This window comes from Lepidothrix coronata, unplaced genomic scaffold (assembly GCF_001604755.1).
Source record: "Lepidothrix coronata isolate B3197 unplaced genomic scaffold, Lepidothrix_coronata-1.0 Scaffold39, whole genome shotgun sequence".
Classification (NCBI taxonomy): Eukaryota; Metazoa; Chordata; class Aves; order Passeriformes; family Pipridae; genus Lepidothrix; species Lepidothrix coronata.
The window spans coordinates 514,823-539,879 of NW_016690219.1; the positions used below are offsets into that span (position 1 = coordinate 514,823).

At 43.6% G+C, this 25,057-nt stretch overlaps 1 protein-coding gene and 1 non-coding gene across 3 annotated transcripts in view; both read right to left on the reverse strand.

The window, feature by feature from the left end:
• Positions 1 to 24,457, reverse strand: part of HS1BP3 (HCLS1 binding protein 3) — a 51,464-nt gene extending 27,007 nt beyond the window's left edge. The window contains exons 1-4 of one of the 2 annotated variants that reach the window (XM_017813152.1): positions 23,902 to 24,457; positions 18,920 to 19,085; positions 9,503 to 9,710; positions 7,132 to 7,348 (exon numbers count right to left, since the gene is read on the reverse strand). In XM_017813152.1, coding sequence (XP_017668641.1) covers positions 7,132 to 7,348; positions 9,503 to 9,710; positions 18,920 to 19,085; positions 23,902 to 23,945 — 635 coding nt within the window. In that variant the 5' untranslated portion in view covers positions 23,946 to 24,457. Of the gene's footprint in view, positions 1 to 7,131; positions 7,349 to 9,502; positions 9,726 to 18,919; positions 19,086 to 23,901 lie in introns of both variants that reach the window. The other variant, XM_017813151.1, reaches the window with a different exon arrangement.
• TRNAS-AGA lies at positions 24,086 to 24,167 on the reverse strand. Its single transcript has one exon. It is a non-coding gene; the product is annotated as a tRNA-Ser (tRNA).
• Positions 24,458 to 25,057: the final 600 nt, after the last annotated feature.

Genomic DNA, 25,057 nt, shown 5'->3' on the forward strand with positions numbered 1-25,057 from the left:
ACAAGTTTTCCTTAGGTCAGGGAAATACTATTTCCAGAATACAAGAAAACACAGAGCAGACAACTTTAGATCTCTAAGTTATGTATCCACTTCTCTCCAAACCTCTCCCACAGTGTGAGTTGCCTAGCTCTGATCCAAGGTACAGTTCTTTCTGATAGCCAGAAGCAGACATAACAGCAATCACCTGTCCAATACGCTCTCTTGAAGGAGTGGTTATGGATATAACACATGGCAACTACCAGCCCAGGAGTACCAGAACACCTCAGTTTTCCTGACTGCACTTCCATTCAGTTGACTCTCCCAAAGAACACCAATGAGAGAAGAGGACCAAGTCCTTCACACATCCAACTTGATTCATATGGCTGGAAAGTGCAGCTAGGAAAGGTTCTCAGTTCCACCCCTTGCAGTTACACAGGCCTTAGTAGAGTTCTTCCTAGAGAACAGGTTTATTCTAGTCAGAAGACAACACAGTATGAATATGGATTATTCTGTGAGATCCAGCAACTAAACATGCTTTCATTTTCCAATGTTTTCTTTCAATCACCCTCAACCTTTCATCTGTGAGGTGACAGCAAGATTTCCATTAAAGAAACACACTGGAAGCTGTGCTCAGGAGATGGGATTGGCAGCACAAGAGAAAGGAAAGCCCATTGCATGGGAAGACACCACTCACAAAGCACCTGTAAACATAAAAAAGTTCAGGAGAGAAACTGGAGGGACTGAACTCCTGCAAGGAGAGCATCTCTGCCATCCTGCTTTACTCTCTAGCCACTCAGTTAAAACACCTTCAAGAAGAGGCTACAAGGTTGCCCCTGAAAAGGGTTGAGAGCAGGCAATTTATGAAAAATAAGTGAGGCTTATCCTTTAACTGGGAGAGTAATAAAGCCTTCTTTGCTGTCTTTTCTTCTTTCTCCTCACTTTGACAGGGAAGAACACCATACCAGAGTATGTCCTTGCTTTTCAGAAGAATTTCAAATGGCAGTAGAGGACCAGCAGAGTTGTTTACTGGGATTTTGTGAGTTGCCAATCTGACAGCAGCTGGATTGGAATTGCGACAAATACTTGTGTCACTTGGCAAAGTGATGGTTGAGCATGCCTTGCAACCTAAGCTTGTGACCCAACAACCAACAGAAAATAAAGATCTGCCTGTTCAAATCTCTGAAGGCTTCACAGCTGTGAGCGCGCATACACACACTGCTAGGAAAACAAAGCTCTTTATTCTCTCGTTCGTTGTTTAAATGATCTGAATTAAAGAAAAATAACCTGTATCTTTTCTCTTCTCTGATGTTTTGACACCTTCACACTCTCTCAGCTGATCTAGACAAACAGACTAGCTTTTCCACTGCTGTGTATGAATCCTACTGGATTCAGAGGGGAAGTCACACACATACGTGGCTAGACCAAAAGGCAGCTGTGAATTTGTGAGTGGTTGAGGAGTAGGAGAATGGCTGAGGAGTGGCAGAACTACAACCCTGCCAACCAAGGACCAGAAGGCACAGCAGCTGAACACACATTTTTACAAGTTTCCTCCAGACCATCTGTCCAGCAGACAGCAGCTGTGCCATGACACCACTCCAGCCTGCAGAAATTCTCTGCCTTGGAGGTGAAAATCCACCAGCAAGTACATTGCCCTCACCTATTACAGCTTTGGGCACTGCATCAAGAAAACCCCTTGGAAAGACGCTAAACGTAGGACTCCCCTTAAGCTGATTTCTGCCTCTTCATCAGCCACTCTCAGCGGCCCAAGGCTTCTGGCAGAGGAAGCAAGATCAAATGTTGCCATTCATTTCTTCCCCAAAGACAAAAGGCTGAGGCCATCTTGGCTCTTTTGCCATGACAGGGAAGAAAAGGCAAGGGAAGGGAGTACTGGGATGAACGGTATAGCCTGGCTACCATTAAGGGGCTGGGAAACACGAAGGTGTAGGATACAACCAGGAACAACTGCTGGCTTGTGTGCCAACCCACCTCCTCCTGCAGCTTGCCTGGCTCTGCAGGGCTCTGGCAAGGCCAGGGCTGGCTCCTGGCTGCTCACTCCCTGCCAATCTGCTGCTCAAAGCCATCACCAATTTCATCTGCAGCCAGAAAAGGCCCTGAGTCCTTTAATAATCTCCTTACCAACTAAACCCAGCAACGGGAAACCTCTGGCACTGGAGGTGCTTGAGCTTGACCCCAGCTACAAGGCTTTTAAAAACCTTTGGCAGAAGGCCCCCAAAAGGTCAGCCCTCACCAGCCCCATCCTTTCCTAACTATTGTCAGGACTTCGCTGTATCTGCATTTAAACACAACAGATGCAAAGTTTCAACCCACCCACGTGTCTGTCTGTATTCCTCAGGAAAGGCACAAATTTGGATGGGAGAAGCCATGAGGGGAAATCCTCTGAACAATAGCAAAGGCAGAGAGTCGAGACAGAAACTCCCCAAGACTCATGAGGAGACAGAAAAACTCTTGCCTGGGGAATACCCACCTTTGGACCCTGTGCAGTCTGCCAGGAAAAACCTAAGGCTCAGGAAATATATGCTGTCACTGGAAGATTTAGAGAGGCAAAGGAAAAAGGACGGAAGGGAGGAACCATGTGGGGAGAAGAGGTTCCTGCAAGGGCTCTGGAGGGCTGAAGAAGACAAGAAAGGAAAGCACCGGAAAAGGTGGGTTCTCCCAAAATGGTGAACAAATATTACCTCAGAAGTTAATTGCAGCTGAAGAAATGCATGCACTGAAAGGGCTGCTGCATGTTTTAACCCATGAGGCAGTCACAGTCCTTCTGCAAAATTGTTGCTGCTTTGTCCAGAGGAGCTGGTTCACAGCCATTTTAATCAGCTGCTGTCTGAGGTTTATTGGAGTAAACTGAATACAAATACTAAGGTGAGTTGTTTTAACTACACAGTGAGAGGAGAGAGATAAAGCTAAAGCTAAAGCTCTTGGCTTCAACCTATAAACAATAAAACTCTGTATTTCATCCACAGTGGAAGAAGACAAAACCAAATTCAGTTGCTGTGATGTGTTTTTTAAATTACTTTAAGATTCAGACCAGAAATGCTAACTTGATCCTGCTTGGATCAAGTAAAAAAATCCACAGCTGGATGCCTGAATTCCCTACATAAAGCAAAACTTTAGGGAACCTTGAGGGCAGGCTATGGCAAACACAGTGGCAGGCAGAAAGCTCTGTGGGCAGAGGAGCTCAGGGCCATACAGTCTTTTCTAGTAATTCCTTCACACCCCAGGCCTGAGCACAGGAGCTCAGTTCAAGAGTTCAGCTGTTCAGTTCTTGGTACCCACCCTGGTATGGGACAACCTGTCTTCTCCTAAGCTATCCTAATCACAGCCCAGGAGGGAGCACAGGCCAGCAGCCATTTCCAGTGGGGCATTCTGGATGTAGCAATCCACATTTGGAGGACAGGAGAATGTAATGGTATAGACACAGCCAGACACTGCTCAGTCAGGCTCAGCCAGGGCACCCTGGCACAGCTGAGCTGACTTAGCATTGGTGCTGCTCTGGATTCCTGCTTCACACAGCAATCCTCACTTCCTGCCAATCTCCCCTCAAACCACTGGCAAATTATGCCTATTCCCACTGCAGAATTTTCAGCAGTACCATCAAGACCACACTGGCTGCAGGTGAACAGCTCATCCAACTTGCCTTGCCCTTCAGAGCATTAGCCTCTTTCAGATCTAGTGCTCTTGCTTCATTCATCCCTAAAGGCATTCCAGTTGGAGAACCCCGGGCAGTTGTGACTAGACTCGCAGTACTACTTTGCAATTTATGAGGAAAATCTTTTAAAACACAGCAGTGTTAAAAGACAGTGTACCTCTAAAAATCCAGATATATTGCCCAAGCAGCATGGTAGCCTACCAAGGACTTAAAAATATGTATATGCAAATGTTGAGATAGATGGATTTAAAGAAGAGCGATAAAGAGTGGTGAAAAAGATAAGTCACTATACCTAACATTGTCCCTACAATATGGAGTTATATATATATATGATTTCCTACTTGTAAAAAGAATTAGAACATTTTAACAGAAATATTATAATGTTTGTGATTTACCAGAAAATAAAATGAAAAAAAAAAAGATAGTCACTTTAAAAAAAAAAAGTTTGCTATGAGAGCCGATCTTTTCTACAAAGGTCCAGGAGAACTTGCAGAGTAACTGGCGACAATACATTGGAATGATAATACTCCAAACTATCAAGAAAGTCAGAGGATGAAGAAGAGAAAACATATTTCAAATGATTTTCAACACTGAACCCCACAAATGTAACATAATTTTGAGCAACCTTTATTCTAAGAAGAACTAGGCCTGGGATAAAAAATATTAAGGAGAAGGGGTGTTAAAAGCTGAAAACTTAACCACAAGCATGTATTATGGTTTTTGATATGTTCCTGATTTGGACAAGAAAAAATCCAGTCTTTCTGTTGTGAAGAATCCCAAGATCCCCTTGCTAACACAGAAAGAAAGCTTTGAGGAATGAGAATCATAGAGCAAAGAAACACAAAGTTTGTAGATCATCATTAATACCCACAAAAGCTGAAGAGCTGAATTGGCAAGTGAGTTGCCCACCTGACATCAAAGAGCAACTCAGACAGCCCTGAATGCGAGGCAGAGCATCAGCACAACTGGGATGTCTCCTCCAGGCAAAAGGAACCAGGCCATTATGAGCTTCCACCTGGATGATCACCAGCAATACAAAAACAGAAAATAAAGGCCCTAACTTAGCATTTTACCCCTAAGGCCAGTATATTTAACTGGATATCAGGTGGTTCAGCAGCACAGCAGCAGCGCTGGGCTAAATCCAAGTCACAGCCTTCTGGCCCAGGAGGAGAAGTTGTTATCAAATGAAGCGTGCTGACAACATATGGAAGCCTGTGCTACTGGAGCAGTTTCATCCTCATCCAGAAAGCAAAAAACCTATAAGATTATGCCAAACACATGATTCAATTTAGGTCTGAGCTCTGCTGCTCACAGCACTCTGGCCACCAATACTGTATGGGATGGACTGGCTTGTTTCAGTGCTGACTTTACATCTTTTCAAAGGTTTTCAGAGAGAAAAGGCCCATGGATTTTTTTTTTCCTTTTTATCCTGAATTTAATAGGCATTAGAGAGCAGTTTACTACTAAACACATTAATCTGTGTCATCTCCTGTTTTATTCATTTCTATCCCAAAGTAACTTCAAGCACATCTGAAGCACTCAAGCTGTGAGGCCTGCAGCTCCCTCTTCAAAGCATGTAAGCACATAACACTTTAACAGGCATAGAACACAGCCTAAAATGGTCCTCCAAGAACTGCCCATCCCCTGACAACTAAGCTCCTGCCTTTGGCCTCTTACCTAGACACCTACTGCTAGATGGCACAGAGCTGGGACACAGTGCTTATGTACAGTCCGATCTCCATTGATGTCAGCTGAAAATAACTTCCATGGAAGCAGGGTGAGCTACATGAGAATAGAGATAATGTAAGATCAGATCCAGGATTCTCATTTCCACTTTCACGTTTCTGCCTCAACACTGTACATGTGAGATTTACAAAAATAATAATAAATACATATGCAGATTTCTTTTCTAGATAGCCAACCAGTGATTCAGAGTAAAAAACATCTCACTGCAGAACATGTCATGCTGCAGCTCTGTCCCAGTGAAGATCATACTTCTTATACAAATTAAGTTATTTTGATTCAGTAAGAACTCTGTTCTCAAAAGGAATGGAAGCAATAAACTAAATGAGGATTAAATACCAGATCTTGTCATCCTTCAGTGCATTAAAAGACCAAAATAATCAAGATTTTCAAATAGTATGTCAAACTGTTCAGAGCAGAAAAGCAAACTTCTTGCTTGTTTTGGCATAGCAAGTTCTTTATAGCTTCTACTTGTTTTAAGTTGGAAAATACAACATTGCATTTGCTAAACCAATAGATCATTTTCCTATCCAAAAAAGGACAGCTTCTTTTGTAAACTTACCAACTAAGGACCATTTTATGGGAAGTACTGCTTTATCTAACTTCTCCCTGTAAATAGTTATTTAAATTTTTAAACTCTTCTTCAACAAAAGAATGATTTTGATGCTGAGTAATTAAGCACATTTTGTCAAAAGAATAATATTAGAAGTTTTCTGGTGATAGGTAAATTACTAAATACTTCAAGTAAAAAGGCTTAGAGCCTAGAGTGAATGATCTCCTGGAAATGATTCAATGTAATTGGGAAACACCAAGAGTGGGCTCTGGCTTGTTACCATCAGTTACTGCCTATTGCTTTGAAGAAGCACTTTGACAGCGCTGTCTAGATCCAAGACAAAGAACATTCAGTAGTGGCTCGTGGCTGAAACAGTTCAGTTGAGTCAGTCAGTGCTTACTGAAGATCAAGAACAGCTAAGCCTTCTCTACTTGGATATCTAAAGCCTGAGGCACCCTAAAAAAAGTTGTCAGTACTCATGATCCCAGCCGCCGAGAAACTAAATTTGCTTCCAGGCTTCAATAGAAATGGTTTAGGAATTCAGTGAGAAAATCCATCTTGAAGTGAAGAAAATAACTGTCTGAAAATTACTGCACAGGTAAACCAACACGGATACTAATATCAAGAAGCTTTGATTCAATTACTGTTTCTTAAGCTGTTATTGCTTATGCCTTAGTGGCATTAAGAATGTGACACCTTCAGACAAGGGAATAAAGAAAGAAATGCCTATTTGTGAATATTATTACTGAAATGTTAGGTCTTTTGGTCTTTAAGATGCTCTAACTTTACCTCCTTGTAGACACAACTGAGCTCAAAAGCAGTTTCAGACACTGTAAACACCGGTGTACTCCAGAACAGCACATCCACTGGATGCTGATGCACTGATGCTTTGTGGTAGAGCCCTGCAGTGCCCAGTAAAGTGTCTCCTGTAGTTGGGATTGTAATCAAGGCATTCAGAATGTCCCAGTCACTTGGATTTCCTGAAGAATGCACTGAAGAACAATTACAAAGTCTCTTCCCTCTACCAAGGCACTTCCTTTGCGAACTGCAGAGGCCTCTCCTCCTCTGTGAAATTCAGCTGAAAGTGGTCAATGTGATAAAATGTTGGGATCAGGGGACAGTGACACAGAACAGCCTAACTTAGAAAACTAGGCTAAAATCTAAATAAAAAAGGCACTAGCAGCCATACCTGATTATACCAAGGGGGTCTAGAACTTCTTCTTCCTCCTCTTCCTCTTCCTTTTCTTCCCCCTTTTTGACATTCTGCACTGATAAAAGCTGCGAGATTAAGTCAGGTGTCTTCTCCTCTTTGAAAAAATCCATCACCTCATTTTCTTCATCTTCTTTATCCTTGTCATCAGGCACGTTTTTACCCTTGAAGTCAATGGCACTGGAAGATTTTGTTCCTGCAAGACATAATAACAGATGCAAAACTGAGTACACAGGATAACAACTAGTTTATTTAATACCTTGCACCTGCTCTTGATGGTTTTGTTTGAGGAATGAAGGACATGATCAGCTTTTGTGAAACTCTTTCAACATTCCCACTGTTCCCTTTATCCACTGTATGTCATGTGTCCGACCTGTTTACTGATTTAAAGTAGTTAAGTAGATAAAGACAGAGGAAATGAACCTTTATCTAAGACACAGCAGTGCATGTCAAATCTGCTTATTTATGTTCCCTCTATATCCAACACAAACAATAGATTCTCCATGTGGTTATTCATCCCATCCAAATAAAGTCTTACGAGAAGTTTCTCTCTAAAGTGCCTTTTTCTCTCCACTGGCTACACAGGGGCTGTAAATACTCTGCTTAGATGCAGATAACCAACTTCCACATAGCTAGTTGAGATGAAATCCACTTTTTGACATTTATTTAATTCTTTTGGGCTAAAATTAGAGTAGTGGACAGCATGAAAAAGTTTCCACAGCAGCTCTTCAATTTACACTCAAAAATGACGCCTGAAGTTCTAACACCCTTCAGAATGCAAGATCCATCCAACTGAGCAAATTCATGCAACTGAAACATGAAACTAAGTCTTCTCACCATACTTGTCATATGCAGAGCCCAGGAGAATGAGGAGAAAACTGTTCCTTGCTGTCAAGTCTCTGGATGTCCAGGAAGTAATTTAAAATAATGAGACTAGGTAAAAAAAAGGCTAGTGAAAACTATGATGGATAAAGTTAATGGTTTCATCCTTTTAAGTTTCCAACTAACATGGCATGGGAAATTCATCTCACCCAGCTTTTCATGTCTGCATCTGCCAAATCACCCAGGGCAGACTTCACTGACTCAGTGTGGGTGTCCACGCTCATCATGTGGTCTTATGCTCCCCTTATAGGCAAGAGAGCACTGGGCAGGGTAGGCAGTGAATGTTAGGATGCTGCTTATCTTATCCCCACAGTTAAGTGTTTTACCATGTTGATTTTCCCTAAATATCCCTGACTATGTCAAACAAGTCTCCAGAAAAGCGTACACAAGTAGCCTGAGGATCTGCAGTGTAAGTACTGAATTCCACCTGCTTTGGTAGGGTGGCACTTAGACTATTCTAAGGCAGAGTTTGATGAATGGGTCACATTACCTGCACCCAGTCTCTCCAGATATAAAGACAGTCCAGCCCAGTTTACCTGTAGACATGTGCACCACAGTTAGGTTAATCAGCATTGCCAAGATCAATCAACATGAAGTCCGAATTCTCTGTGCAAGGGGTCTACTTTCAAAAGAACACTGCCAGAGGAAAATAACCAAACCCAAACAAAAACCACACCAAAACCTTATTAGCAAAAGGATTTTACCCAGTATTACACAGCTTTGCCCCCCTTGACTTTAGGAAGCTACCAGTTTCACAGAACTTCTAATGAGGTCACACCTGACACTTTTGCAAAATGGGCTGTTCACACTTGTTAGCACCTTGCAATTTCACTTCCTTAAAGAATCCTGCACAGGACTGGGCTGGAGTATTCCCTGCTCAGCAGCTTTCAGCTGAATTAGAAGCAGAGAGCCCATATGTTCCATTCATTCTGTGACTCCCTTCTATCCCCAAGGGACATAAGAAAGAAATTATATGAATCACTGGAAAAGGTAACAAGACAAAAAAACCCAAAACAACAGAGGGTCACAGAATGTGTTTAGCTAATAAAGAATCTGTCTTTTATTTAAATCTTTCTCAGAGTCAATAATTTGCACGAAAAACAGAAAAAACATGAAAGAGTTGCTCACTAAGGGAGACCTGTCCCTTTAGTGTCCATCTCTCCACTGACAATATATGATTATTTAGCCTTCTAGAGTTACATGTTCGGATTCACAGCAGGAAATCAGAGACAGGACAGCACAGTGCTTGCTTTGAAGGTATTTATCAACACCTCAGAATGAGGCATGTGTCCAAACAGAGGAGGGGAAAACACTGGCAAAGACAACTATGCAGCACTGTAAATGATGCACATGAGGATATTTTCCATGATAGCCTCTATTCTGGCATTCTCTAGTTTTTGACTACCTGAGACAAATGCCTTCATCAAGCACATTCATGGGAGAGGGGACACTCACATCTTTTAGTTACCTAAAAACTCCAGTAACTCAGGACTCGTTGCTAGATCCGCGTCTTTCGAGATGGATTTCATGATATCATTGAACATAGCTCTTCGTTCACAGATGTCAGATTCCCCCACGAAGAGAACTTTTCTAGGCAAGAGTGGAAGAGAAGCCTGTGGATATCGTGCTGTCAGCCTCTGGTAGAGCTCCTCTATCTCGCTGTACTTCTTGGAAACCTGCAATGAAATGTGCTGCCTGGGTATGTTTCTTTACAGGGGAGACAGAAGCAGCAAAGCAGCAGTTTAAGTGCTGTGAAACATTAACCATGGAAACTGAAGTGGAAAAACATGTATCAGCAAGGAGCTTTCCATACAGCCCAGTCAAAGCCTGTTATGTACCCAGTGAATCCCCAAGCATTGTTGCTGGTCTTCTAGTTCTGTTATTAAAATCTACTGCCTAATGGAATGGGAGTTCATTGCCAGATACCTAGCATCCATTTGTCTCACTTATCAGTGAAATACTGGGGGGGTCACTGCTCCAGATACTCTTCTGACAGCAGAAATCCTTGTCCACTAAAAGAGAGAGATAGGAAGAAAAGCCCTGCCAGGAAAGTATGTGATGGAGAAAGCTACCTGAACCTTTCCACCATTAAGCCAGACGTCCCATTTCTCATTCCTTGTGGCTACAGTGCCCTTTGGCTGTTTAGGCCTAAAAAACTGGCATATTTGCTGCCCTGCAGAGCGCATAACACAGAAACCTAAGGGCAAAGACCTCAGCTGATCCCTGACTACTCAGTTTATCCATGAGAAAATAAAACCCAACAACTTGGCCACAGCCTACAGGTTCTCATACAAGGAGAAGATGCCAACAGTGAATGGAGTCATTCCTCCTGCACACAAAGACAGGAAGCCTGAGGAGAAATAAGGCTCAAGATACTACAAGGAAAGCAACAGCTATGGGAATGTTGGGTTAGAAAAGGTGTGGCTACTATGTCACATTAGGTTTTAAATTCAGTACATTAAAAAAACAATACACAAAACTCACACACGAACAAAACACTATCTTTAAGTGATGTTACAGATGCAAAGGAGACTGACTCATGCTGTGTGGTATTACACAAATAATATATTCATCAAGGCCTTCTGTGCTCCCATAATCTATGAATGTGTTTTAATGAATACAGAGATGAAAATAAACAATCCAAAAACCTAGTGCTAGTAGAGTGCATACAGCCCAGGTCCTCTACTAGGGCCCAGCTCTTACTCTCCTGTAACACGTTGGTGAACTCTAGTGAAGTGAATCCTCATTAATACTGCAATGTGTGCAGTATTGCATATACTGAGATGGATATAAAGAGACTCAAGCACCACATTTTGGGATGGCAGAAGGCAGAGTTCTTCCACCAGATGATAAAAGAAAGTGATAAAAGAAAGTCAACCTAACAAAAAGCACAAAAGTAGAAGGGAAATTAATTATAGATTAATGCAGAATCCCTAAACTGCATCTATGCCAGCAAACTAAATAGGAGCAGGCATATTCTCAGGCACTGGAACCTGAGAGTGTCTCCTAGAAACCTTAATAGTGTCTACGGGAACCTGACGACGCCTGGAATAGTTTAAAGGTAGCACTCCCCCAGATAACTTGTCAGCCCGAGGTTTGGCCTGGTGCAGGGACTCCACAGGAGCCAGTTTGGGTACTGACACCCCCTGCAGATGGGTCAGAGTTTCATAACACAGATGAGCCAGACTGTGAGAGCTGCCCTCCAGGCCAGAGAACAGGCCCTGACATTACCAGACACACCTCGATTAGTTTACTAAATCAGATTTATGCATAAAGAGCAATAACCACCTCAGCTTTCACACTTCCCTGCCTTTCACAGTAATTATCAACCAAGCTGGCTGATTTGAAAAGCGTTTGTGTTTCAGCTGTACAATGTTCACTGTGGGTTCAGTGTCCAGCCACCAAAGGCAGGCAGCCCTGTAACAAAGACTTGAAGGAGAAAACCCAACTCGAGCCCTCAGGAGAATGAAAAACAAGTATTTTAGACTTGTCTCCTGAAAGCAGTGAAGGTGTCAGTACCACTGTGGTCCACATGCAGGATCTGAAACACAATTCACCAGCCAAGCACTAAAGTGAGGGCAATAGAGGATGTTCCAGAATACAGCAATCCTCCTTTCAAAAGATACCCCAAAAAGAGTGAGGAAAGCAATTCCAGAATTCTGAACTGCTGTAGTTTGCTAGGTCCCAGTAGCACTCTGAAGAGGGTATGACAGCAGAGCCTCTCCCAACAATACTACATAAGCACAAATGTAAGGGCAGTGAGGAATTTACTAGTACTTTTTCAGAAGAATAAACACTATTACCCTCCACCCAGGAAAAAAAATTGAGTCAGATTTGTGAAAAACATTTAACGTCTAATTAATTTCAATAATAAATACCAAATTAATGTCTGAAAGTATTACAAGACAGCAGCCAATCAAGATTATGACAAAAGTTTTAAAATACTCTTAGCACTAAGCTGAGATACACAAACTTATTTCTTTCCCCACTTAATTTTCATTCCTTCTCTATTAAACTCTGTAAATTATTCATAAATCTCAATTTATGTCTAATTACACCACTGAACCTAAAGCAAATGCACACCCTAATTGAGCCTTTGTGGGTCTGCGTGGGCTTTGAACAACACCAGCAACCGTACACAGGATACAGCATACCAAGTGTGACAGCACTATATCCAAAGCATACTAATGTGCTTCCCCAAAGCCTGCACCACACCATGCAGGCCAATATCCGGCAGTGCCGGGATGCCCTCTGCTGGAATAACCCACAGTACCAATGAGATGTCAAAACTCCAGCCGAAACCATTCCCCACTTACCTAAGTCCAGTGCTGGCCCCTGCAAGCCCTGCCAGCTGAGGCTCCTTGCCCGCTGCTCCTGTGCCTCAAACTGCGGCAGCCACTGGCTCCTCAACACCTTTGCTCAGCACTGCTGTCAGCTTTTCCTTGGGTTTGGTGCTGGAAATGCAGCAGTAAGGCTGGCTGAGCCCAACAACCTCAGACTGATGCATTTAGAATCACAGAATAATTTGGGTCCTAAAGATCATCTTGTTCCATGGGCAGGGACACCTTCCACTAGACCAGGTTGCTCAGAGCCCCATCCAGCCTGGCCTTGAACACTTCCAAAAATGGGGCATTCACAGCTTCTCTGGGCAACCTGTGCCAGTGCCTCACCACCTTCACAGTAAAGATTTTTTTCCTTTTATCTAATCTAAACCTTCCCTCCTTCAGCTTAAGTTCATTCCCCCTTGTCCTATCACTCCAAGCCCTTGCAGAAGTCCCTCTCCAGCTCTCTTGTAGCCCCCTTAGGTACTGGAAGGGGCTCTAAGGTGTCCCCAGAACCTTCTCTTCTCCAGGCTGAACAATTCCAGCTCTCTCAGCCTCTGTCCACAAGAGAGGTGTCCCAGCCCTACAACCACTTTCATACCATCCTCTGGATCTGATCCAACAGGTCTTTCCTGTCCTCAGGACCCCATGCCCAGATGCAGCAGCACAGAGGCAATGCAGGGGCCTTCTGAAGTGCTGGCCAAGTTCCATGGGGTGTATTTTCTCAGGTCAAGTCCCACACATCACCCAGAGCATTCTCACACCTTTCCAGTCAGGCACCACTGCTCTGCTGTGACAATTTTGTACCCTTTGAATTTGACATCCTCTGCCAGTTTTACAGGAGAAAGGCATATCAACACGTAAACAAAATCAAATCTTGCCTTTTCTGGTTATCACTCACAACCCTTTGAAAATAGTTGATGGATCATATGGCCCAAAATGTCAGGATAAAAATAAACATTGCTCTAAACCCCATTTTATCAATCCAATTAAGTAAACAAAGTCCCATTTGATTAATATTAAAATATTTTCCTTCTGTTGCCTGTAAATCCTCCAGGTTATGATCCTGCAGTTATCCTCCCCCCCTCCATGCCTCTAACTGAACTCTGTGAACACTGTGGAGCTAAACCTCCACCACCTGTAAGTCAGCCTGAATGTATACACTTCAAGGAGTTCTGTCAAGTCACAATATCAAAGGCTCAATCTACTTCACTTCAAAAGAGTTAATCATGCAAATACAGCAAAGCATGTGCCTATTTGCCAGGTCAAGACCCTATTTGCCTGTAACAATTAACATCCAACACAGAACTTAAGAGACACAGCGATGGGCTGAATATTTTTTTTTTTCACCAGGAACAAATAAAGTTGAATGTGATCAAATATAGCTGGAAGGTTAAGAAAACCACCAAGAAGTTCAAAGTGAAAGCCTGAATTTTGCTGCTAATCCCTCAAATCTCATGCATGTGCCTTGTCCCCCTTCTTCACAAGAACCTCATGCATGAAAGTACACACACCGGAACGCCTGTAGGATACGAGCCCAGGACTCTCAGTTGTGCGTAGAATTTGATCCCACTCAGTATTAATGGGATTTCATGCGCCCTTTCCCTTCAAAGCTCCTTTTAATGCCCCATTTCTGACCTCAAGCTTTTCTTCATATGCTTTGTATCTACTGCAAAAGTTTCAACAAAACGGAGATTTCAGAGCTAACTCGAACCCCTTGCCAGCCAATGCAACCCAGCCAAGAGCACTCTTGATTTTACAGTATTTCATGAAAAACATGACTATTGTGACATTCTTTTTACAAAGCCCACTTCTTAACACTGTCAGAAAATGGAGATCCAGCAACACTATCCTTTAAAACAACCACTAGCTTTGGGTACAGGGATCAAAAGTGTCCCTTCTCCCAGACAGCACAACCCAAGTTTTCACTTGGACACTCCCAATTCAAGCCATACCGGAATTAATGTTGCTTGGTGACCCCATGGGTATGCATTACGGTAGATTTTAATTACATGACCACATGCTGTTCTCCCCATCTGTTTTGCCGAGCAGAAGAGCAAGCACTCAAATATTTCTTTTTAATCAACATGAATTCTTAATGGCTCCTGAACCCATCACTATGCTGAGCATTGATTTTTTTTTTCAACCCCTCTCACATCACAGAGATTATAAAGTGAAGGAATTTATCTTCACAACACACCTGTATGGTCAGGAAAGAGCAACTCCAATGCACAGATTTTGAGGCCCACAAAGAGAAGGCCAACATATGCAAACAGGCAATGATGAAAACATAAATGAATACACACCCACATATTTATACTCCCTCATTTTATGAGAAGAAGACAGTTCTATAGTAAATGCCTTCCTAAATTATGCTGTGCCTGTCAAACACCGGTAGTTATTTGTTCAGCTTTGAAAAAGAAAGAACTTGACTAACAAATGTAACTTGTAAAAAAGCATCAATTAAACTGGGTGCAGATAGAAAGAGAAGGCACTGAAGGCTAGGTGGATATTTAATAAGGCTGGGAAGACAGAATTTAATTGCTAAAAAAGGTAAGATGTGGCTAGAAGAAATGTATGCAAAAAAACCAAAACCTTTTCTTCTTCTCACAGAAAATTGCAGATCCATAGGCAGTAATTAAATATCACCCTGGCAGCAGTACCAAAGAGAAAACAAATTTCCCTCTTTTGATGGGGCAAGAGTATTCTGACCTTTGAAAGAAATGCAGCTGACTTTTCCTTCAATTACCAATTATAACCTCAAGGTTAAGCAGTTCTACAACTCATTTGCCCTATTTAACAATTAGCATTCTTTAAAATTAAAAGATCTCTCCAGTTTCTAAGAATTTAGATCGTAAAGTCATCACAAAAGCTAATTTCTTCTTCTGTTAATGTTTCACAAATGTTTCCATTAGAAATGCTATGGTACTGATTTTCCATAGTCACATAAAGGCTGGAAAACAGGGAACTCTGGATTGTTTAGACCCACACGTCTAGTAAAGGCTCCACAGGTCAAATCTGGAATATCTATTTGATGTTCATCTGGTTTTGGTCATAGGCCCTTAATATATCTCGATCTTGACAGGATGAGGGGACATAGCTTCAAGCCGCACCAGAGGAGGTCCAGGTTGAACATCAGAAGGAATTTCTTTATGAAAAGGGTTGTTAAACATTGGAATAGACTGCCCACAGGGAGGTGGTGGAGTCACCATCCCTGGAGGTGTTCAAGAAATGACTGGATGAGGCACTTACTGACCAAGTGGTGATTGGTCAAAGGTTGGACTCGATGACCTTAGACAGCCTAAATGTCTAAATGTAAAAGATGACCTTTTACAGCCTAAATGATTCAGCGATTCGATCCAGTGTGGCCCAAACAGCATACCACAGACCACAGCTAGCTTAGAGGGCGCTTGTGCCTTGCTCACCATCATTTTCCAGGGAAAACAGAAGCGCTCTTGGAGCAGCAAACGCGGGTCCGCCCCTCGCTGCTGCCACCTGGCGCCGGACAGGGAGCGAGGCCGGCACTGCCACAGGGAAGGGAGAACGGTCGGACAGGGAAAATCCACTCACCTGATGCTTCAGGGGGAGGCAGAAGGGGAGGAGGAGCTCTCAAAACACAGACCTGACTCCCGAGGTGACCAAAATTGGACTAATGTATGCAGAGCCAGTGAAAATCCTACCACGCCTGCCTGTCGTCTCTAACCTACCTGCCACCTCAGCACTGTGAGGCTCCTTCCTCTAACCTTTCATATTTAGCAGCTTCAACAAAAGCAAAAAAAAAAAAAAGTCACCTCTCCCATCCTGCTCCAGAGCGCACCCACAGTAGTTTCTTTTTGCTCCTTCAGGTGTCTCATCTCACTCTGCTTTCTGATATAAATTTGATATGTTAGATCTGCTGCCCAATGTAACCTCATTCTTCTCTACTGTTCTCCAGCCCCCTGGTTCTCTTACACTTCACCTGCAAGTCCCTGGGAAAGGGTGGTGGTTCTTGTTTGTCCTGGTACAGCATCCAGCAGAGCAGATAATCACTGCAGACACTGTGGGTGCAACTCACCTCTCCTGGAAGCACAGGGTTGAGACTTGTCTCCAGCTTAAGCAAACTGCCTACATGTAGGAGGTGCCCCAGCCCTCATGACAGACAGATACAGTCTCTACATTTTGGCAATATGTCACTGAAATTCAACTCACCTGAATACAGGCAGCTAGTGTTACCCTGGATGATGCCCTGTACCTCACCTCACTCTGTTCCAGGGCAGTGCTAATGCCTTTATTCCCCCTGTCACACCTGCCAGCCCTGTGCACATACCTCAGATAATTTAGAGTTTCTCAAATGGTACCAGCCGTGTATGTTATGCAAAGTGGGTTCCTCCACACCACAGATGCTCAGTTACATTCTTCCCAATAGCACTGCCCTGACTGGGATGGGAGTTTAGAAATCCACCAAATGCAGACACCTAATCATAGAGAGCGGATTTTTCTGCCTAGAGACAGGCATCCTATGGCATCCAAGGGGCTTGTGTGGGGCAGGCAAATAACACACAAGATCTATGGGAGACCCACAACCTTCTGAAGTTCAGGTGGAAAATCCCAGGGCAGCTTTGACTGCACACATGATTTATATGCAACTCTACTGACCCTTAAGCATTTCAGCCTGGAGTTGAAGCCCCCTGCTGCAGCTGTCTAAAATGTAGATGCTTTCCCTTTATGGTCAAAGAAGAGAGACATTTCCAGAGGATGAGTCACCTCATTCCCCTTCTCCCCACTGACCATAAAAGCAAGGACAGTCTCAGATTAAAATATCCAACTTAGAGAGATAAGTTAGGACAGGTGAATCTCCCTGTTCCTTCCAGTAATACATACAGATAAAACTCATTGGAATGAATTGATGCAAAGCATCCATCCTCCAACCTCCCAGCTCATGGTTTTAAATTACTCTCACAAAACAAACTGTATAATATATCAGATTCAGTCAGCTGAAAAAAATGTAACTGCTGAGATAAATGTTATTCCTGCCAGGTTCCACCAGTTTTCTTCTTCACGAAGAATGAAATATCAGGAGGTCTAACCAGAGGAAAAATCAGGAAGGTTCATTTCACTTGAGTGCTAAAAATCCTCCTAGAGAGAGCAGACATGGGAACAGACAATTCCAGCAAGCAGGGGGGCCACAGTAGAAAGTTTGTTTATCCTCTTTATAGACAATCTGATTTTATCAACTTATTCTTAAGTTAAGCAAAATGAATTTAGATGACAATAGCCCAGTTTAACACCTCTGGATTAGTCAGATCCTTTTTTGCACAGAGCTGTGTGGGAATATTACATAACATAAACAGGCATTGCTGCATAAAAAAAGGCAACTGCACATCCCCTTCTCCCATCTGCCCATGTCTGGCCCTTCCCCTGTCTTAAAACAAACTTTAATGGGGCTGTGCAACTCACAGGCTCAAGAAATATGTGTAACTCTGTACTGAATAACAACCCCCCAAACACCCATTTTTAGCCAGGACCAGTTCCTCAGCTGACGTTATGGAACAGCCACATGACACTGGCACACAAAAGGAAACACTGAGGGAGTGAGAACAAGCAGTCAGGGACCAGGAGGGAGAACAGAACAGACTCTTACGCCAACACTGCTGCTCTTACCATAAAGTTATATATAGCATAAGGTGTGGAATAAATGAATGAGCTCTCCTCATCATGCATCTCTTTACAACACTGACAGATGTTTATCTGCAAATCATACTGTGTAAATAACCATTTATCAACTATCTTCTATGGAGTGTGAGTTACACTACAGGTAATGGTCCACCAGGTAACCACACACTCACATCACTGTGACATTACAGTTACTGCCAAAACATCTGAAAAGAGCACATGTTCACAGCATGGAGCAGAATGGGTCCCTTTATAGTTAATGGACAGAGAAATGCACTTCTTGGGAGCGGTTTGGCAGGCCGCTAAAGAAGATCAAATAAAACATACCCTAAATGCACCTTTTTCCATCAACTTAATAGACAGTCCCAGGTGAAACAGCTTAAGTGGATGTGCATATGTTATAGATGAGATTAATTTCACCTGGTTTAAGTCATGTACTCTGTTTTCAAACCTGTACTCTGCAGGTATAACGACAAAGACAATCCAACTCAATAACATTTTATGAGTTCTCTTACTAAAGATTTTAAAAGCCATGCCAAGGCTAATATATCCATTCAAATAAGCTATTATATATTTATTTCAAGTTTATGTACCAAGTCCAAGAGCTTGGAAGAAGACAATTTTGTAGCAGGACTTATAAAAAGCTTAATTGGTTTCTATTTGTTGACCCATAATGCCAAATGCCTTTAAGGTAACAACAGTCATTATTGCTTTGAGCTCCTGGAATAAAGAGTTCAACTAATACATGTAGAATACTCCTATTGCAGAAATAATACAGATTGTGTTGTGCTACCAAGGACCTTGACCCAGAGAGGCTGTGATTGATGATAAAGTATCTGCTACATCAGGACAAAAATAATCAAAGCTGATTAAGAAAGTGGTCACCAACACAGCTCTGATTAAATACTTACCATAAACTGAACTACATCTTCAGCCTTGTGCTTTGCTGATTTGAAGGCAGCCAGTCGTGTGACGACGACGATGTGATACTCCACGTGGCCAGACATCATCTTCCCACGGATTTCCTGGTATTCTGGCACTGACAAATCCAGCCCCGTGTGCGTATTCTGAATTTGCCTAAGGGAAGAAAATACACGCAGAGTTCAGGCATTGGCACAAAGACTTTTAACTGACCCTCTCCAAGGATCCAGTTCAAAGCACAAGAAAGTCAGCGCAAAGACTCCCACTGCAACAGGACATCAAAGAGACCCTGCCCCAACACTGCTCCTACTCTGCATCAGGACAAATTTAGACATGGCTTGCTTCCTATCCATGACTTTCCATCCCAAAGCACCTGCCACTGGCCACTGCAGGCAGAATTTCAGGAGCACAGCATTTCTGTGAAGAGAAGATGTGGATTTCTTCAGAACAGGACTTCACTCACAGGAGTTGAAAGTGCTCTTACTCAGCAGGGCAGGTAAGAAGATCCCATGATCTCTCATCACAGTTTGTTTTGAGGCAAAGGTCTCTTCATCATAACTCATGCCAAGCCCTATCCAACTCTCCTCTGTCTAAGGACATTCCCAGGAATGGCAGCAACAATAAGCTAAAAGGGGCCACAAAAGGAAGAAGGAGCTTGCTGGAGCACAGGAACAACATGAGGTTTGTTTAAGAGGCAACAAGGGAACTAGATAAAAGCCTGGAACACAAAGGAAGCTGCTGGAGCAGACTGATGGGCCAACCATAGTTTCCATCTGTGAAGGTCATTGAGGAAAATTAGACAAACATCTATCAGGACTGAGCAAGTTAAAGGAGGACATGATCCCTTGAAGCTGCCTTCTGGTTTTGACTGCCTGACATAGTCTTGTTGCCAAACACCTAAGGGTGCACCAGCTAAAACATCTCAGCTTTCCCACAGAAAATCTTACTGGAAACAAAACTACCTGTCCTTTCATACCCAGTTAAATAGACAATCACAGCATTAACCTCTGAATGTTGCCAAAGGTCAGAACCACCCAGAAAGTTAGAACGTCTCCTTTTGGGAGGAAAATGCAACAGGGGAGCTGCTGCAGCAGTTTACTCAATGCATTTTCTTCTCCTGCCAGCTTCAGACCCACGGAACCAGGGTGTCACCTTTCCCTAGATTCCCATCTGAGGAATTATTTATGGTATTTTTGTAAGAGGAATGCCAGAACTGTATTATATTTCTCACTCATCAGGAGTAAGACCAAGCAGTTGCTGTTGGGGCACAAAACAGTGCTTCCCATGTGTGAATGCTTTTTAGTGAAATCAGAAGGGATCATTTAAAAAAAACAAACAAACTAGAATCATTAAACATTTTTTCTGCCTTTTTTAACCTTAACTATATGGGGAATATCAAGTCCCATCTTCCATGGACTTCTGTTGATTGCAGAGGTGTCTTATGGAATTTACTTCTTTCTTTAGCAAGTTTAGATTCCTTAACACAGGCACCTTTCACCTAAGGATGCACAATGCTTAAAATATAGTTTCAAGAGGTTTAAACAATCTAGTTTCAAACAAAGTTTCAAAAAAACTCCTCTCATCATGTTAAAACTTGACCAGTTCTTTTGAAACTTGAGCTTTCCCAAGAAGACAACCTCTGAATCTCCAATGCAAAACCTTAATAAAAAGCACTTTAAAGAGAGTATCTTGAGAGTTCTTGATAAATAGGACAACAACCAACAAAGGTACAGTCCCAAATTTTGTACCCAATCCTCTCTGCAAGACATGTTTAAAACATTAGGACTTTAACAACAGCTCTACCATCGCCAACATTTTATAGTATTTACCTCAATGCTATTCTGTCTGCTCTGATTCTGTTCTCATTTTCTGCCAAAATGCTGACTCAAAGGGCACCTGCCAGTAAAATCAGCTGGATATGGAGTTTTTTAGAATAGACCTGCAGCAGAGGAAATGCTCTCCAGATGTGTAGTCACTCAGAAGTTGTGCCTGCAGCTTAGGCAGCAAAAGGGTTTGTCGGCTGGTACTCAGGAATAACATAGGGAAGAGCTTGAGTCACCAGTCCTGGAGATATTTAAAGGTCATGTAGATGTGGCACTTAGGGACATGGTTTAGTAGTGGACGAGGCAGTGCTGGGTTAATGGATGGACTTGATGATCTTAAAGGTCTTTTCCACACTAAATGACTATGATTCTACTTCTGTTAACACAGAGTATAAATAGCAAATTAACCTGCTTTTCTCCTGATGTAAATAAAACAAATAACCAGCAGTGAACCATCCTCCCTGAGTGGTTCCCACTCAGCTGAAAACATACAGATATTCCGAGATGACACAACAACTTCACCTTAAGAGGTGTTGCCTCAGAGAGCCCTAAAAATGTCAGGAACCTAATAAGTACTTTATCTATACCCCGGGGGGTTTTCTTTTAAAGTTGTTAAAAGTCTGACATAAAGTGACTGTAATGGGAAGCAATTAGAGGGAGGGGCAATAGCTACATTTTTGTTTGTTTGCTTTAGGCCTTGTGATCACTTTCATTACCATCTCTTACAGGAAACCCACCCCTATTACCTCTTCAACAGCAACAGGATTGTTTTTAAATATAAAAATGATTCTAAACAAACAGAAATCAACAGGGAGGCTGTGACAGACAGAGTGTACTCTCCAGTGCTCACTGTTTTTTGTAATGCCTTCATTTCAAAATAAGCAGCCTCAGTGTTTTAATTCATTAAATACTGCTATTATTGTTCAAACAGAAGCAGCACCTGCAAATCCCAAGACAGAACATAGTTTCATTGCATTTTTCACATCAAACACAATTATTCTTACACTTGTTCCTTTAAAAAAAAAGCAACAAAAGGAGAAAGCTGGTTGTTTAAATTGGACACACAGGTTTATTGCTTCTACTCCTTATTTAAATCTAGCTTGTTTATCCCCAAGTTACACTTTTGTCTACAATACCGATGGTTCAGGGGAGACCTGGGCACATGGCTAACCTTCCTAAGACGAAATCACTTCACCTGAAAACAAGGAGACCATTCATACCAGTAACACTGTGCTTGCACAATCAGATCATGAGGGGCTGGCAAGGGACAGAGGAAGTGGAACTTATGTAAGGGTCAGCTGAACAGAGCAGCTTCCACAGCTCATGGAAGAGACAGTTTTTCATTCCTGTCTTTTGATTTGCATGTAATAATTAAATTGTACTTTAATTAATCTCCTTTCTGTGCTGAAAGGCTAAGATGGGGAGTGGGGAATACCCACTGCAGGCAAGAAAGCAAAGTAAAAGATAAAGTGCTAAGACCAGAGAAACTTTATTCCAACGTCTGTGCACCCAGGAGAGAGGACTCTGCCTCGATACAGTCAGCCCTATCCTGCCTCGATACAGTCAGCCTTGCCAGCAACACCCAGCTCCAACAACCTCTGCCTTAAGGGGGCCAAAACATGGTGTTCCAGGTCATAACAAAAGGAAAAAAACTTGTACAGCTAGTCTATTCATTAATTGAAGGCAAAATATCTGACACAAATTACCCCCAAACATTTTATTCCTCTGTATAGTCTAAGTACAAGTATACAGATTACAGGCTCCCCAGGGCAGCGGTCACCAAGCCTGTCTGAGTTCAAAAAGTGTTTGGACATTTTCAGGCACATGGTGTGACTCTTGAGGTGTCCTGCACAGAGCCAGGAGTTGGATTCAATGATCCTGATGGATCTCTTCCAACTCAGCATATTCTAAGATTCTATGATTTTTATTACCACAGCAACTAGGAGTCCCATTCTCAAAACCAGTATGTATAAAGAGTGGAAAAGGTCAAAACTGTAGAGCTATTTTACCTCACAAGATAAAAAATATGTTTATTTGCTAAAGTCTTAATCCCACACATACATATATATCTCATTTTATCACTGAAAGCATTCCAGTATCAATGGGACAATTTGCAAGTGTGTCTTTTACAGTTTACAGACTGTAAAACAAGTCCAGGTGTTCAATTTCCATTTCCAAGGCTAAACCTAATATCAAGTCAGTCCTACAAAATATCAGTCAAGTCAGATACATTTGAAGGTTCAAGGCCACTGCTCCAAAGGAAGCCAGATATTAAGGGATTAATATAACAGCTTTGAAGTTAATGAGACTGAAATAACTGTTATTTATGTCCTAGGAGATAAGGACTTTGCTGAATCAACACTTCTTCTCATGACTTTTCTGACAGGAAACCACTTTCATGTGGTTTCAAATATTTTGTGGGGATAAAAGAAAAAAAAAAAGAGAGATCTCTATCATTTTTTTATAAAGATTGCCAGAAGCATTTTCTTCTTGAGGCATTTGTCGCGAGGGTTCCTTTATCACATCTAGGAAAACCCAGGTTTTAAAAGTTTAATGCAACGGAAAACAGCGCCTCTGCACCCACCTGGGGCAGGTTTACAACAAGGTGGGAAAAGAGAAAAAATCCATTTAGCCCATCACTGGGCTTCCAGCCAGAGGGGCTCCCGGTGGGCACGGGGATCGGGATACAGGGCATGGCAGCGGGGAATGGACATCAGCCAAACCACTGATGAAGCCAAAACTTCGGGATAAATTCTAATTCCTTCTGACCCACCTCAGAATCGCGACAAGGAAAAGGCGTTTCCGCAGGGCGGGAGCACAGGCTGCGTCAGCGTGGAAGGGAAGCGACCCCAAGTTATCACAGGAGGAAAGGGCCAGGGAGGGATCTCTCCCGGCTGTGAAACGCCAGAAAACTCGAGGATCCCCACGTATCCCAAATGTCCCGGGGCAAACCCACGCAGCAGCCACCCGGCTTCCCCTCAGCTCCGCCACCCCGCGCTCCTTCCCTTCCTTCCCTCCCTCCCTTCGCTTTCCCGGGACGGCTCCCGCCACCAGCGCAGCTGGCCCGGGAGGGGCATCCCCAGCGTCGCCAGGGGCATCCCCAGCCCCGCCGGGGCCGATCCGGGTGGCGGGCCCGGTGTCCCCGGTACCTGGTGGTGACCAGCACGGCGGGTGCCGGGCCGCGCTGTTCCATGGCCGCGGGAGGAGGTCCCGCCTCCCTTCCCGGGGCTGGTCCTGCCGGATATCGGGCGGCGGCGGCGGCTCCGGTGCAAATGGAGCGGGGGGAGGGAGGAAAATGTCCGGAACGCGGAGAAAAAAGTAGCGGCCTCAGTCCGTAGTCGGCAGGATTCGAACCTGCGCGGGGAGACCCCAATGGATTTCTAGTCCATCGCCTTAACCACTCGGCCACGACTACACCGACGGGCGGAAAGTTTTCCACGGAAACCCCACTAACTCATCCTCTTCCCCACGGGACCAAAACATCCCCCGAGCTTCGGTGCATCTCCGCGCTCTCCTCTTCCTCCTCCTCCTCACTGGAAACAGCTCGCGCGCGTCTCTGCCTTAAAACAATGGGCACGACACTGCTCCAGAGCCCTGGCCTTACCCAGCCCCATCCCGAGGCAGCGCCAGCCGGGAGCAGGACACGGCCACACACCTCGGCTGTGTGCTCCGAAATTTATTTTGGGAAGGAAGAAAGAAGCAGCTGGTCCCGCTGCTGCCCCTCACGGCACCCGCGGCCAGTCTGGGCAGACCCGGTTGGTTTGCAGGTTTCCGGGCTCTCGGTTATCCCAGCGCTTTCTCTGCACTGGTGCCCAGGGATTCTGCAGGGAAGCAGCGGGGGGGGGGGGGGGAAGCTTCGCACCGGGGGCTGTTTTCTGCAGTTATGAGTTATAGAGTCGTTATGGTTGGAACGGACCTCTAAGATCATCGAATTCAACCCTTAACCCAGCCACCATGCTCACCACTACACGGTATCCCCAGGTGCCACATCCACGGGTTTTTTGAGCACCTCAGGGACAGCAATTGAACCACTTGCCCGGGCAGCCTGTTCCAATGCCTGACCACCCTTTCAGTGAATAAATTTTTTTTAATACTCAATCTAAACCTCCCTTGGTGCAACCCGAGGCCATTTCCTCTCCTTTCACTTGGGACAAGCGACCGACCTGCAAACGTCGATAAGGTCCCCCCTGAGCCTCCTCTGGTCTAAACACCTCCAGCTCCCTGAGCTGCTCCTCATCACACTGTGTTCCAGACCCTTCACCAGCTCCGTTGCCTTCTCTGGACAGAAGATTCCCACTAATATGC